Source organism: Brienomyrus brachyistius, chromosome 9 (assembly GCF_023856365.1).
Source record: "Brienomyrus brachyistius isolate T26 chromosome 9, BBRACH_0.4, whole genome shotgun sequence".
Classification (NCBI taxonomy): Eukaryota; Metazoa; Chordata; class Actinopteri; order Osteoglossiformes; family Mormyridae; genus Brienomyrus; species Brienomyrus brachyistius.
In genome coordinates this window covers 14,790,046-14,805,890 of record NC_064541.1, presented here as the reverse complement: position 1 = coordinate 14,805,890, position 15,845 = coordinate 14,790,046, and the positions used below count along the sequence as shown (strand labels likewise).

Genomic DNA, 15,845 nt, shown 5'->3' with positions numbered 1-15,845 from the left:
GTTAAAGTTAAATCTGACTGCGCTGTTGCTTCTGGAGACCAGAATTCGAGTCTCCATCCTAACTCTATGTATGTGGAGTTTGCATGTTCTCCTCGTGTCGTCGTTGGGTTTCCTCCAGTGCTAGAACAGGATTTACTGTGGTCTCCCCTCACAGTCCAAAAACACGCTGAGGTTGGAGTTACCGAATTTAATTGGAGTTACCGAATTGCCCCTAGGTGTGAATGGTGTGTGTGTGTGTGTGTGTGTGTGACAGGCCGGTGCCCCATCCAGGAATATTTCCTGTCTTGCAGCTATAGTTTACAAGATTGCCTTCAGACCCTTGTGACCCTGCACTGGAGAAGCAGACACAGAAAACTGAATCGAGTCTTAGCTGAAATGTTTCAACGAGTAATTTAATATAGCGAAACCGAGAACTAAAATTTGGTTGCGATATCAGGAACCTGCAGCTTTATGGTCCAGTTCCTGAAGACCTGTCAGCATCGCACGCGTTTGACGGTTACTGAAATATCACATCATAAAAGATACAAAGCAGTTTTCTCCAGGCTATTTGTTCACAATATCCACATAGCGCATGTAAAGGCCTGCATTAAACAAAGATAAGCATTCATTCTTGACAGGGTTCCCATTGTTCTACACAGAGGGCTAAAACGTAACCATTTCGTAACTGACAGCTTAATTTAAGGTCAAGCTTTTCTTTCCTGAACTCGGTGTGTGCTTTCGGTTGTGCTTTTAGGTATAAATAGGAAATAGGCAGTTCCTACAGGGTCTTCATGACAGAGTGCTTTAAATAGCTCAACTATCTTTTAGAAAACAAAAGAAGTCACGCTACTCATTGTTTGTGTTTCTCTTTAATGTGGTCAATAGCAAATGGTGACAACATAGAAGTCAGATACTGTATCAGGAAAAAAGTACCATTGGGAAAGATTTAAAGGCTCCTGTCCAGCGCCTTGCCAGAGTCCCCAGTCCTGGACTGTCTGTGGGTCCCCAAGGATCGGACTGGGAAACACTGTTATAGATATGATACCCGAGAAGAGGGTTGAAGAAACAAATTTATTTAGTCTGGAGTTCGAGGGTGTGATGGGATTGCACAGGATTCCCCCCCCCAAACATTTACTCAGAAAATGCTCCAATAATAGAGTGACAGTCGGGTGCTAAAATGTCGGAGAGAAAATTCACCCATCTATCCCTGGACATGTGCCTTCGCATCAGGCAGCTTGAGCGGTCTGAGAATACGGCTGGCTTTTCGGAGACCAAACCGACCAGAAGGCCGAGTTATACACTGAGTCACGTAACCAATTAGGTTACATTTGCTCATGTAATAACAGCACTGGGCTGGGAACTTCGCTGTGCAGTTTCTGTAAATCCTGACTGAAGACATTCCCTCCCTGTGTCCCGAAACCCCTCCCAACATTCCAATGGCTCCATCTCAATAAAAGGAATCGATGGCATGTGACCATCTTCAGGCCAGATGGGCGTATAATCGCGTTGCTAAAAACCTTCAAATGGGTTGCGAAAATGTCCTGTTTCAGCTTGTCACAAATAATAGCTGAAAGGGAGATTAAGCAGTTGCTTTACTGGCGTTCATTGTTGAGGTGAGCAAACTGGCACGCTACAGCTTGGCGTGACATGGCAAGGCTGACTCCCATGAAAGGGAAATGCTAGAACACGCCAACATTTTGACATGCTTGTCAGTTCTGGGGTTGAATATTTTACATGATGCCTGAATGGGTGGAATGTAGAGAGTCTCCTGCAGGACAATCATGGAGCTTCGGGCCCCACGATACAGCTGACCAGCTGCAGTGAGCCTCAGCATCTAGGAGTCACTGCAAAGATCCTTGAGAAGTTCCACTGCATTCGGTGTTTGCTGTTTAGTCACGGTGGTGGAAAGCCCTACAATGTTCTGCGCATCCTTGTTAATTAATGATGGCTTTACTAGCATCACCTTGCCCTCTGAGGAGACCCAAATCGCGCCAGGGAAACACGGCCCACGCGATAGCGGTCCCGCCAGAACCCGGCACCGTGGGACGGGACCACTAGTGTCTGTAAGCTTCTTCTGGCAAGCGCCACGCACTGACTCGTCGGCTTGTTGCAAGCAGGGTGAAGGGTGACTCATCCGACCATGTGACTTCTTCCACCGCGCGGGAGGCGAATGTGTGTTCTCCTTTACATCACCACACTTGCCGGAGCGAACATGGTGTCAGCGCAATGAAACATAAGCGTATGAACCTGACGACGGAGGAGGAGCACACGCTTTCATCCACGGCTGCCCACAGCTGACGACGTCCTCCCTTCCACATCAGCGGTGCTTCAGCAACCGTTAAGCATGACACGTTAGCAAACTGGGCAGGAGATCCAGCCCTCTCTCAAAGTCACAGGGACGTCCTCTTCAGACTGCGTCAGCCAGAACGGCAGGCATGTCCAGGATTTCACATGTGACCTTACAGAATCAAAATCAGAATCTTTATTGTCCCATGACTGAAGCTGATGAAATTTCTGTTGGCACACGTGCGACTGTTGAAGATACCGTGAGAATATACAATTAGGGCATAAAGCAGACAAAATAAATAGAGACAAGATCAAAGGTAAAACTCTGAATATTGGGGAGGTTGAGGTCTCCATCCATTTAAGGGGAGACATGATAATTAGGGGGTTGTATTGGACGGTTACAATCTCTCCCCCTAATCCTGCGGTTACACCATTGTGTACGTTATTTTGGCAAATATCTGCAGAGCGGGGGACACTGTATGCGATGCCAGTGCAAAAGGCGTCTTATCAATCATGTTAAATTAAAATAACTGTCCATTATTGCTGTTACTTAACAGATGTGTTTATCCAGTGTGATTCATGCAGTTTACAGCTTTGCTCACGTATGCAGAGGCTCGGGTTACGGTGGAGATTTTACTGGAGCAGTTTAACTGCCATTTATCAGGTAAACACTCAGACGCCCTCCTGACACTTATTGGGCATCCCTTGGGTTAGAAAAATAAACGTTTTGAACTTCTGTGCAGGGATCGCAAGTTGTCCGTAGACGGACAAACGTGTCAGGGGCACGAGTCGTATAAAAAACACCTGCATCCGTTACGTCTCTAAATGCCACGTTTGTAAAAGAAAAATAAGATTTATTTTATCACAATGACCGTCAGGATTCGCCATAGTGTTATCCCTCGCTTGTATGTTTTGTCTCCCTAATTCGGTACTGAAATGTCACGTTGCTTTTCGATGTAGTAAATAACGGTATTATCCTATGAGCAGACATCATTAAATAACATTTCACTCAGCACGACATTATCCCTCCCAAAGGCACGAACGTTGCGCTGCCCCCCAGCCCTCTCGCCCTTGCTGTGTCTCAGATATACGTCCATCTGTGTTTTCCCGTTTCGCCACGGAACAGATGACGGGTTTTTGAATTAGCGAGGCGAAAGTTTGCGTGCGGCGAGGGCTGATAGTATCACTTATTAGCGGAGCAATTTCAGCTTTTAGTGAAAAGGGGGGATCGAGGGCTCCCAGGCTGATGCCTCGATTTATCCTTCGCACCGGCCGAAGCTTCCTTATCAAAGCGTCCGTCAATACGTTTAACGTTACTAATACTGCCGCAATTTTAAATAGGGTTGCATTGTGTGTATGTATGTTTGTTTATTTATTTGGCAAATAACACCAATAATAATCCCCACGACCCTGATAGGATAAGCGGTTAAATATGTATGTATACGAAGAATATTTGTAAGTATAATAATAATAATAATAATAATAATAATAATAATAGGCTGGTTTTACCAGCAGATAGCGCCAGTTCTCAAACACTAAAAAGTTGCCCCGTAGGTGATTTAACGCAGGCGCAAAGCACGCCGTCCGTCCAGTTACTCTGGTTCACTTACCTGAGGAGTAACCGGTTTCGGTGAAGGAAGGAAGGGAGGGAGCGAGCGAGCGATAGAGGGAGGGAAAGGGAGAGAGGAGACAATACGAGCGAGTGCGCGGCTCAGTGTGTGAGACGGGGACCGAATCAGACAGGCTGCCGTTCCGCAGGCTGTCAGGAGCGCACCGGGGAGCGGGTCGCTCGGAGCGCCGCACGGATCCATACTCTCAGGCAGGGTGGTATCAGGCAGCTCCAGGTGAGGGCGGATCTCCTTGAACTTGCACGGGATTTCTTCTTGGACACACGCACTTTTGATGGATCGCTGTTGAACGTTTTGGAACTTCAGCCCCCGGTGGCTGGCCGTAGTATGAGCGGTGCAGTTTCGATTTGAGAGGTTTTTCGATCGAGCAGATCCAGCTGTACTGTTACGGTAACAGCTGTGCGTTACTTCCGTCATCCATCCAGCTGCCAGAGGGGAGAAGATGATGGGATTTCTGCGGCGGACCTTCTCCAGGCGCTCCATGAGGCGCTTCCAGACACCGGACGAGGCGGACGGCGCGGTGCGGCGCGGAGGCGGGGGTCCGATCCCGGCGCTGCAGGCGCACCAGCAGCAGGTCGTCCACGCTCCAGCCGTGGTCACCGGGGGGGCCGTGGTGCACATTCCTGCTGCGGGGAACAACAAGTCCGTCATGACCTGCAGGGTCCTGCTTCTGGACGGGTCGGACGTCAACGTGGATCTACCGGTCAGTCCAATGACGGCTCTTAACGCTGATGCGTGTTTTGAGAGCATGTCAGTGAAATGCTGCTTTGCATGCACGTCGTGGCTGGATTCCGTGCTGGGAAAACTTGTCAGCCGCCGTAGGGAGTTGCAGGCGTTATTAGCTGGGTCTGCGATGCTGACTGCAGCAGGTGAATAGGACATAAGCTCATTATTCGTGTTATGTTGCAGCTTCCCCATTAAATGTTTTTACGGTGTGTGTGAGCCTGGGTGGCTGTTTGCTGTCAGGACTGGTTAAACAGGTCCCTTAGCTGGGCTAGCTTTCCTGTCACCGCAGGGTTTGGGATTATCCCAGACGCTTGGGAAGGGTCCTACACGTTCTTCACCCCTAGGATGAAGTGCCCCAAAGCGCTGATTGTGCATTTTGTACCGGCTTGAAGAAATGGATCTTGTGGCTTTGAAGACTACTAAAGTATAACCAGGTGTTATCTCCTCCTATGTTTTTTTGGACAAGTTTGATTAGCTGCGAAACTGAAAGTTTGTCCTGTCTGGTGGCCCGGTGAATAAGTTTCATCTGCCCTGTGAATGTTCCCCCTACTGGTTGGGCATTCCCAGGAGAATCGGAGCTAAAGATGTCCATGGTGGGCTGCCATTTCATCCGGACGGTACTGAGGACGCGGTCCCGTGTCCGGCGGCTGAGCCCCGTGCCGCGTTTACATGCTCGTCACGGGGAATGTGTGTCGCCCCATTGGTGGGGAATCCGCGGTATGACATCAGAGCAGAGATTCCAGGCAGCGCCTGACGTCAGCTGCACCCAGGGCGAGAGCGTAATTGTAGTGTGAGGACGGGCGGCCCGTTCCCCGGCCCCCTATGCTTGACAGCCTCCTGAAGGGGGTAGCACAGCAGTAATGGGGGGTGGTGCCACCCCCGCGCTCCTCAATGGAATCTCCTCGCAGTGGCATTCAGGCGTGTGCTACACAGCCGCCTCTCCCCCCCGGCACACCCTCCCGGAGGTTCCACAGCGATTTTGGGATGAAGCTGATATGGCTGCGAGAGGAGAAAGTGTGTGTGTGTGTTCGTGTCTGTGCGTATGTGTGTGTGTGTGTGTGTGTGTGTGTTCGTGTCTGTGCGTATGTGTGTGTGTGTGTGCATGTCTTTGTGTGTCTGTGTTCGTGTCTGTGCGTATGTGTGTGTTTGTGTCTGTGTGTATGTGTGTGTGTTTGTGTCTGTGCGTATGTGTGTGTGTGCGTGCATGTCTGTGTGTGTCTGTGTGTCTGTGTGTGGGTACCTGTGTGTGTGTGTGTGTGGGTACCTGTGTGTGTGTGTGTGGGTACCTGTGTGTGTGTTTGTGTGTGTGTGTGTGTGTACATGCACTTGCACGTGTCCCTCATCACCCCCCTGCATTAATTACCCCCTCCTGCTATATCAGTGAGCACCGTTGATGATTAATTGCACCATAACTATAGAAACTATAGAGTCAGTGAGAGCTGAAGGTGGCGGCTAATGAGTAGGGGGGGGGGTGATGGGTGCGTGTGATGTGCTACAACAACAATAATGTGGCCCTTAAATATGTGTTATCCTACCTAAGAGGTATGAAAGGGGTGGATTTTCTGTGTATAAATGGCCTCCATTTTGTGGCAGGGTAGGTGTGTGACTCCAATCAGTTCAATGTCGAGCTGGGCCTGTGTTTCCGATATTCCGCTTTTTGCGGTGAAACATCACCCAGAGGCGAGATTAGCACTGAGTGAGCAGGACCTCTCCACACACACACACACACACACACACACACACACACACACACACGGGAGCGTTCCTGGGTCTGTACAGGGTCTCCTGGCAGGAGGAGAGAAAAGGAGCTGCTGCGATGATGGAGACACAGTGGGCCCATCAGTCAGAGGTGGACTGTCAAGAAGATCAGACGTGTTTCTGTTGCTCTCCTCGATCTGCGTGCTCTATAAATTGGCCGATATGTTTCCTTAATCCTTAGTTAGCACACACAGTGGTACAGGGCTGTTAGGTGCTCTGCCGTTTGATTGCCGGTTCAGACGACAGCGTTGACGTGAAAGGGATTTTGCGAGCAGGAAGAGGACATGCGTGGTTTGGCAGGGCGAAGAGATGCTGGCCAGTGGGAGGCAATACAGGAAGAAATAAATTCACAGCACCTACAACTCGTCTCCTGGAGAATTCTGTCAGCATTTAGCTTGTTTTCTCTACTGCTTGCTGGGGAAAGTACATTTGTAAACAAGTTCCTTTTCCCCTATTTGTATAAATCAAGAAATACTGGGTCTGAGGGGAATAACTCAGTGCCGTTGCGTAGTTGACAGCTGAGGTTTGTTTGGGAAAATACAGAGGCTTTGCAAGTGGGACGCTTGTTGCCGTTTGCCATGGTAACGGCGGGCTTGTCAGCATACCTGCGCACCTGGAGACCTCGCTGCGGGTGGCCTGCCCGTTCCGCCACGGCTCTTTGGCCGACCAGCTTCCGGCACATTCCCCGATAACATGCAGAACAGTCCAGAATCAGGTGTCTGTTACTCTTACTGACAGTTCGCATCGTACCGCACTTTGTTCTTTCTGGGGAAGCCTTTGCCAAGCAGGTAAACAGGCCACACCCTTTCCCTCGGCAGGCGGACAGGTAAAACCGGTAGGGTTCCCGTCTCCCTGGTCCTTTCCGCCCGTCACTGGTTCCCTGCTTGATCATGTCTCTGACTGACACACTCCCGTCTTCACACACACTCTGTATGCCGTAAATTTCCTCCGGTGCTTGCAGTCAATGGCTCTGCGTAAAGAAGTGCGACGTGGTTGTGTTTACACCCGGGATGCGGGGTGTAATATACCTGAGGTTTATTCCGGAAATCCTCCAATCCCTGCTCTGTTTACCGACACTCCCTGCTTCTGTGTGAAGCCTCATTTTTGGCTGGACAGCAGCACCACGTTCCAGCCCTTGGGGTCGCGACCCCATAGCACGCCAATCCCAAAGGCTCCGGTGGTGTCGCTAACTCGCTCGCTAGCCCCGCGCATCTGATCGGCCTCTAAATAGCGCTAAATAAGGGTGCGTTTAAAATAGCTGTGATGTGTATTTACGCGGCTCTCCGCTGTTATCCGCCAAGCCAGCCTGGCCGTCTGAGGCCCTCCGGCTGCCTGCTTATCCTTGCCCTTCCACCTGAGAGGCATCCCCTGATTTGCGCCATCTGGGCTCCTCCCTCTCTCTGCATCAGCCCCGGGAGGGAGGGGGACCTGTGCCGCTCATACACCGGCTGTTCCTGTGGTGCCCCATCCTCCATGCCTCCGGGATGCTCTGCCGTGGTGTTGGGGAGGATGGGGGGCTCCTCTGTGTGGGAATCTCATCGTTTCCCTGGATGTGGCCAGCTGTCCCCTCCAGTGCCCTGGCAACACGAATCGCCTCATGGAATCGCACGTTTTTACTCTTTTCAGTGTAGCAATTTATTTATATTCTGCATTGTTCAGCCAATACTTCTGGCTACTGCAGAGGATGTTCCATATGACGAAGCATAGTTAGGGTTCTGGAAGTTTCCGTCTATGCAGTTAAAAATGATGACGGGTTAGGCTGGAGAATTCAAGACAAAGGCTCTGTTATTGGGTTTTATTTGTAAGGGCATTAAATGGATCAGGACTGAGTTTTGGAAGAGCAGGCCAGCTGAGAGAGCTCTGTCGTGTAGATTGCTTGCGTTAGAGGGTCTCTATTTTCATATTATGCAGACCTCTCTTCATTAGTAGGTCTCTGTTTTCATGTTGTGCAGACCTCTCTGCGTTAGTGGGTCTCTGCTTGTGTCTGGTGCAGGCCGTTATGTGTCAGCGGGACTCCGTCACGTGAGAGAACCATGTTGTGACTTTACTCCTCTTCCTTCACTAATTTAATGTGTCACTGACCACTTACCATCTGTTTTTATGTGGATAGCTGATGTTATTGAAATGGCCTTGCTTTCATTTCTTAAATTAATATTTAAAATGAATTTAATGACAGTTAAATAGTGTTAGTTAAGAATCTGGGCAGGGGAGCCGTCACAGACAGATATATTCACCTTTTTCAGGTCTTTTAATCCTTCTTCTTTGTTGTTCTCCACAATATTCCCATTTATATATCAACCTGTCCGCTGTGAAAATCCACTTCCTGTCTCCGGCTGCACCGACCGCAGGGAGCGTGGTGATAAAACGGGAAAGTGAAGCTGGGCAAACAGGAGGCTCCAGCGGGATCCTCTTAGCCCCTGAAATGCCAGGCTCCTTTGTTAGCCTTGGAAACAAAATGAACATATCGAGTTCCCCCCGGCCTTTCACACGGCAGAAAAGAGTCGAAAGGTTTAACCCACATTCTCCTGTGGCTGGGCCTTTGCGGGAAGCTGGCCGCCTGGGAAACGCACTGGGAGTGGCTCCCGTGTGCTCCCAGTACGAATCCCAGGCCGGACCATCTCCGCCCAGCGTTTCTCTTTCTGCATTTTGCCGGCTCTTGTTGCAGTATCTCCCCCCACTGCGATCCTTTTGCATGTTTACTGAGGCCTATTTTAGAATAAATCCGTGTGTTTCTGGCACCAAACACGGCATTACGATGGGGGTGGGAGGCACTGGGTTGGGGCCGGAGACACGTCCCTTCAGTACGCCAGCTGGACAGCCGACCAGAAGGTTGACTTGGAAACGGTTGCCGTGCGGCAGCCTGATCCTGGCGGTCACCTCCAGCCTTGGGATTGGTCCGGGCGGGTGTCCGTCACTGGAGCGCGGCGTTTGGAGAAGACAGTCCCGCACGTGTGACCTCGGCGCCCGGGACTTTCCGAAGTCGTGTTTTGCGTTCGGCCGGCACCCGCCGGACCCTCAGAACCCGCTGGTTAAAAAGACAGGCGGCTGTGAAACCACGTCTTGGAACGTCGGCGATGCGCTGCTGATTTTATAGCCGTGGACTTTGAGGTTACGATGAAGAAAACTCGCAAAGCGAAAAGAGCGAGCAGCTTGTTTCTGTAGGTAAACGGTGACTCGGTGAGTAATCCTGCCACGAGTGTGACCAGCTTGTCTTACCTTGATATATTACTCATTTAATAATGCATTTTAGTTCAGCTTTCTACTTTCAAATGGGGCAGAATTGTGAATTACTCACTGATTAGAGGCATTAATGCCGTACTGGGTAGCATTCGTCATCTCTCCTTTACTGCTTTTTAAATAATTGATCTTATTTCATTGTCTTTTTCTGTTTTCCATCTCCATCCCTTTTCGTGGCTGTTCCTGAAAGGCCTACTTCATATAAAATGCACCATTAAAATACAATTTAGTAAATCACTTACCATCCTCATTGATTAAATAATACTCAATCACTCTCATAATCAAATGTAAATGAATTACTTACAGTTTATAGTTTTATTTGATTCATTTCCTTTATTAATGACAGTATGTTGGGCTCCCAAGCACATGTATTTCTGGGATGTCCCTGTATTCTGGATGTGGGGTTAGTACCACGGGCTGCCTCAGGTGGCGCTGTGAGTCAGCCACGTACATGCGGTCATGTTTGGTAAATTTCATCTTTGCCTGGGTTGAAAGCACCAAGAAGGGATTTTCCTGTGCTAGATTGGCTGTGGTTTAAGGCTGTCTTCTGGTCCCTCCCTGTCAGGGGGTGTCTGTGTATGTGAACAGTGGCTGATAAGACCTGTCTGCATGTTTTACCTCTGCTGTTTGTGTAAGCGGAGCTGGTGGACTCTGCACCTTTGATGGGACTCGTGGGATTGCTTAACCTTGCCATAAAAACTCACCTCTGTGTAACCAAGACCGCAAACGAAGTTACGGCACAGGGACACCGGGGACAATGCAGATGACTCAGGTTTTCATACCTCGAGCTTGACCGGCCTCATAGGATCGCGTCCCCTCCCACACAGGATCGCATCCCCTCCCTCATAGGATCGCGTCCCCTCCCTCATAGGATCGCATCCCCTCCCTTGTAGGATCGCGTCCCCTCCCTCGTAGGATCGCGTCCCCTCCCACACAGGATCACGTCCCCTCCCTCGTAGGATCGCATCCCCTCCCTCGTAGGATCGCGTCCCCTCCCACACAGGATCGCGTCCCCTCCCTCGTAGGATCGCGTCCCCTCCCACACAGGATCGCGTCCCCTCCCTCGTAGGATCACGTCCCCTCCCTCGTAGGATCGCGTCCCCTCCCACACAGGATCGCGTCCCCTCCCTCGTAGGATCGCGTCCCCTCCCTCGTAGGATCGCGTCCCCTCCCACACAGGATCGCGTCCCCTCCCTCGTAGGATCGCGTCCCCTCCCTCGTAGGATCGCGTCCCCTCCCACACAGGATCGCGTCCCCTCCCTCGTAGGATCGCGTCTCCTCCCACGGAGCTGCGCAGTGGCAGGCTTGGTCACACGGTAAATCTGATGTATGAGGCTCAGCTGTCCTACAAGGCATAAAATAGAAAACTGGGCCATAGAGGCTGTTTAACCTTGGATCCATCTATCTGCGGTTTGCTCTAATGTCCAGGCAGTCGTGGGAGCCGAGCACCTTAGACGGAGGGTGGGTTTCCTCACGTAGGGTATCTTCTGGACTTGGGGTTGGGTGATTCTAGGGTGGCTGAGCAGACACAACATGGTTCCCGGTGATAGGTTGACTGTCCCTGAGGGGGGCGTGTGCCTCCCAGCCAGACTTGCTCCTGACTGCCTGTCACTTATTTTCTTCGCTCTATCCCGGCACCCGCAGAGCGCCTCGAGTCCTGCGCGCCCAGACACTGGTACATTCGCTGCTGGCTTCTACGAACAACAACATCTCGATGGAACTTAAAGAACGGGAGCAGTGCGATCTTAACGCTGATGTCATTTCTAATGAACACCTTAAAAAACAGACACCGTTCCCGTAACAATGACAGTGATCATGTTTAAATGCTAAGTGATACGGGTGATGGTTTAATTTAAACCTGAGCTTGGACCACCCCCTTACATTGACTGTGCCACTGAGGATTTGCATCATTTTAAGTAGCGACCCTCTTGTCTGAGAGCTTAAGTCTTCACCGTCGGCCTGTGGGCTGCATCTGAGCACCACATAGCCAGTGTTAAGAGGACTGGCCTCCCGTGCAGCATGTTCCCGAACTGTCAGTGTGACCCTGAGGGGATTCCCAGGCAGATCTCGGTTTCCTCTCCTGTTGAGGGCGTCAGATTTAACAGGTAAAAGGTGGCATCAGGTTTCTGGTCTTTGCAGTGATGCAGTCACTGTTAGGAGAATGAAGATCTGGCCTAGAATGAAAGTTAGTGGTAATTATTTGTACATGGGGCCTGGCAGGGGAGTGTCAGGGTGTCGGTATGGAGGGGGGGGGACAGAGTGTTGGGCTGCACCTGCACACGCTGACAGGAACCTCTCCTGCTCTCCTTCTTCTGGAAAGTAAAACTGATACAGATGTTTCACTCCTGAGTCATTTTCACTGTGGCTGGTTGTACGATCAGGTTTTATATGTATCGTATTGCTGATTGCTGTGGCTCGGTAGGCCAGGCCGCTGCGTCTCTGATCGGACGGTCGCAGGTTCAAGCACAGCTCCGCCAGGTCTGTGGTTCCTTAAGCAAGGTCCTTAACCTTTAGCTCTTTGGGTGCAACTCCAGGTGGTCGCCCTTCGTCGCCAAGGCTGGGGGGCATAAGCAGGGAATTTGCTCAGAGCGATCGATGATGTATGATCATTTGCATTGTGTGTGCAGTTGTACAGCGTACCATGGTATTTTGGGTATAAGAAAAAGCAAAATATGTCAATTTTATTGGCAAGATTTCATAATACCGCAATAGTATTATCATCATGGTATAATTCTTGGACTGTATGATGATATGAAGAATTAGAAACCACCCAGCCCTATGTCTAAGTTAAGAATTTAGATATAGATAAAATATTCTTACACATAGAGAGACTCCCTCTTAGATGCTCGGTTGGTGCTGCTGGATCCCTGTGGCTGGTAGCTGATTGTCGCGGCCCCCCCCGCCCCCCGAACTCTGTGATTTTAAATGTGAAAGCCGATCTGTACATGGGCCAGCTGTGAGGAGACGCACTTTTAAATGGGTACAAGCTGGGTTTTTTTTTTTTAATTTTTAATTGGCTGCTGTGCCCACTTAAGGTTGTCACGGAGACTGCTGTGTCGGGGGTCGGCTGTTGCGTTGGTTGGTGGGATGAGGGATACCCAGCAAACCAATCGCCCTCAACCTAACCCTCACCCCGTCAGAAAAAAAGCACATGAAGGATCTGAGTGCCCTTTGAAAATTTTAACAGCACAACCTGATCTATGATTCCCTCTGCCTGTATTTTTGCTGACAGAAAATTCTAGATGCACCAACAGACCATCTGTACAGCATCCACAGCATCCACAGTGACTTCCTGTACAAACTGACCCTCCATACAGCATCCACAGTGACTCTCTGTACAGACGGACTCACCGTACAGTGTCCACAGTGACTCTCTGTACAGACTGATTCTCTGTAAAGTGCCCATATTGACTGTCTATACCACAAGGATATGGCATCCACAGGGTCACCGGTAACACTCCGTACTGACAGACCCTCCTTACGGGGTAGTGCTCTGGCTGTCACGCTGGTGACAGATCGCAGAGTGCCCCCTTCTCCCTGATCACCGGGGCACTTTGCCCTACATACAGTATAGCAGCGGTTTCTATTACGCTGGTTATTTTTATTTCAGCCTATATCTTTGGGTGGAGAGCCGTGAATTTAATCCCGGGGGGGGGGGGGGGGACGGACATCCGACCTTGCCGTTCTACATTCTTATCAGCAACCTGCTGATTAAGAGGTGAGCCGCGTGGCCCTTGCAGGCCGGTCCCCTGCCAACAGATCGTGTGTTGCCCTGTAGGAGGTGCTGGAGGATGAGATATTTCTGTTTACAGATGCTCTCCTCAAGGTCCTCAACCTCAACCAGGTATTAGCTTGGAGTCTCGGGGCGCTGAGAAATGGTGGGTCAATCTGCCGACTGGTTTTGCCCGATTGGCTCGAACATGATGCATCACAGTGTATTTTTAAACAGTCCTGCTAAACAGGACAAGTCCTACCTGGTTATCTGTTCAGGCAAACAACTGCCAACAAACTTCTGAGAGACTCTTCCCGTCTAAGAAACCTTGGTCCAGCCATTAGCCCAGATATGATTTATTCATGTAATCGGTTGAAGTTCTTGATTATGGTCGCACTGGTGCAAAAGGCAAACGAGAAAACAGACGACCTTCTGTAAGTGAGGATGTGCGTTTTCCGTCCCCTGACACATGCTGTATGGTTTTATTATCACTCTGTTTTATTCGTCTGTCTTTTTGTGGCTAGTGGGAACCGAAACAGCTTTTAAATCCATGCTGAAACGGTGTGGTACTCTGGGGACCTGCGCCCGGGAGGGGGGGGGGGCACGGTGGGGGGGGGGGGGGCGAGGGGGGTGTGAATAACTGCAGTAAATGCCCAGCTGTGTGAGTGGAGATGCCTGTGATCTCTAAGGCTCTGACTGAGGGAGCCTGAAATCTACCATATTGTGAGAGACGTGAGGCGTACCTTACTCCAACCTTACTCCAGCTGAGTATCCTGTGTGGTCTCCTTGCCGGGGCCTTGGTGACACTTGTCTGTGTCGTGCCTGTAGCTGCTTGGCTGCCATCCTGCAGCGTGTTGCCCGTCTCTGTGTCCCCCGAAGGCTTTCGAATACGTTCAGCTTTCCTGTTCCTGATATTAATCATTTCTTCTCTCCACTCTCCTGACTGGTTGGCTGCTCCTGGGATCAGTAACATTTTTTCACCACTAGAGGCCGATATATCAGCAACTATGGACGCACATAATTTGTTGCTGTAGATGTTCCGTATGAGTTTGTGTTATGTGCAGGAAAGACCTACTTTCTTTTCAGAAATTACCTGTGAATTAGATTCTGCTACTATCTTTAAATATTTTTAGATAATCAGTTCAGTTATGGATATTTTACATGACATTATCATTTTTTAAAACTTGATCCTAATTTGTATGTTTCCTGTGATAACCTGTATAATGCTTTCTGGATACCTGCTTATAAGAAAGATTCCACTAACGATTCAGGGTTTAATACTTGTGCCTGTGTCTCTTTTCCAGAAAAAAGCGAAAGGCCAGGACCTCCTCGACCAGATCATGTATCACTTGGACCTTGTGGAGGCTGATTATTTTGGTCTGCAGTTCATGGACTCGGAGCAGGTTTCAGTAAGTGCAGTGTTTCTTAGACATGTGACACATGCAGCTCTTGGTCTGAGACAAAACCGGTATTCAAAACCAAGAGGAGGGGATTCTGGGCGATTTCCGAACCAGCTTGATTTCAGCAAAAAAAAAAAAGTTTAAATGGTCTTTCAGATACGTGGAAAAATGTAAACACCGTGGACTGTCGGGGAGTTGAAAAGGCAAGTTCAGCGTATCTCATGTAGAAGGGTCTTACATTTTGACAGTTAATAAGCCCCCGGGACAGATGCCTGCATTTCTGCCTTGCAGTTTCTGACAGCCTCTGTTTACACCTGTGTTCCTACTGACCTTGTATGACGCATCAGAGGAGCTGGTATGCGGTAATGAATGCCTAGGGAAAGGCACACTGATGGCGGTGGCCGTGCGACATGGCAGCTAAATGGGAACTTGGGCTTAATCTTACCATTAAACAGAACAGATCTTCACCACTCTGATAAGTGCTTTCAGGCAAGATGCTAGCATGTAAACGAAAGGTTGGGTTGAGTGTCTTTAATCTTGTTTCAGAGACTGTCCAGGTTGCTATGGAGGATGTGAAATGCATTTTAAATCTGATTCTGGAGCTGTAGTTGTGTGTCCACGTTGCTATGGAGGATGAGAGATGCATTTTAAATCTGATTCCGGAGCGGCGGTTGTCATGGCAGCGCAGTGCCCATACTGTGTGGTACATCTGTGATTGAGTATCTCAGACTTTATGAAATTCTCTCATAGGGCTGAGCTATGCAAACTAATGAAACTCATGAATCCGACACGGTTAGGGAGCCGCGGTTCATAAACCGTTTGAATGTGGAATAAAACGCGAGAAAACGTGTTATTAATTTTTGTAGTTGTACTCGCCAGTTTACTTGAATCTTTCTGTCCGTCTTTGTTTCTCCCTTTCAGCACTGGCTTGACACAACCAAATCCATCAGGAAACAAATTAGAAGTAAGTATCAGGGATGGCGGGGGCTGTATATGCATTTTGGTGGGGGGGGGGGGGGGGGGTGTTTCTAGCACAGTGTCACAAATAGGTCCCCTTTTATTGCGCTGTTATTCTACAAATAAACACCAAAGACTGGTAATCTGGTTGCTCATCAGATC

At 49.6% G+C, this 15,845-nt stretch overlaps 1 protein-coding gene across 1 annotated transcript in view; it reads left to right on the top strand.

Moving 5' to 3' along the window:
* The first annotated feature begins 3,878 nt into the window (after positions 1 to 3,878).
* The window catches only part of epb41l4b (erythrocyte membrane protein band 4.1 like 4B), a 40,301-nt gene continuing 28,334 nt past the window's right edge, over positions 3,879 to 15,845 (top strand). Inside the window, 3 exon segments of the mRNA XM_049024710.1 lie at positions 3,879 to 4,596; positions 14,631 to 14,735; positions 15,648 to 15,690. Of these exon segments, the coding sequence (XP_048880667.1) occupies positions 4,336 to 4,596; positions 14,631 to 14,735; positions 15,648 to 15,690 (409 nt within the window). The 5' untranslated portion in view covers positions 3,879 to 4,335.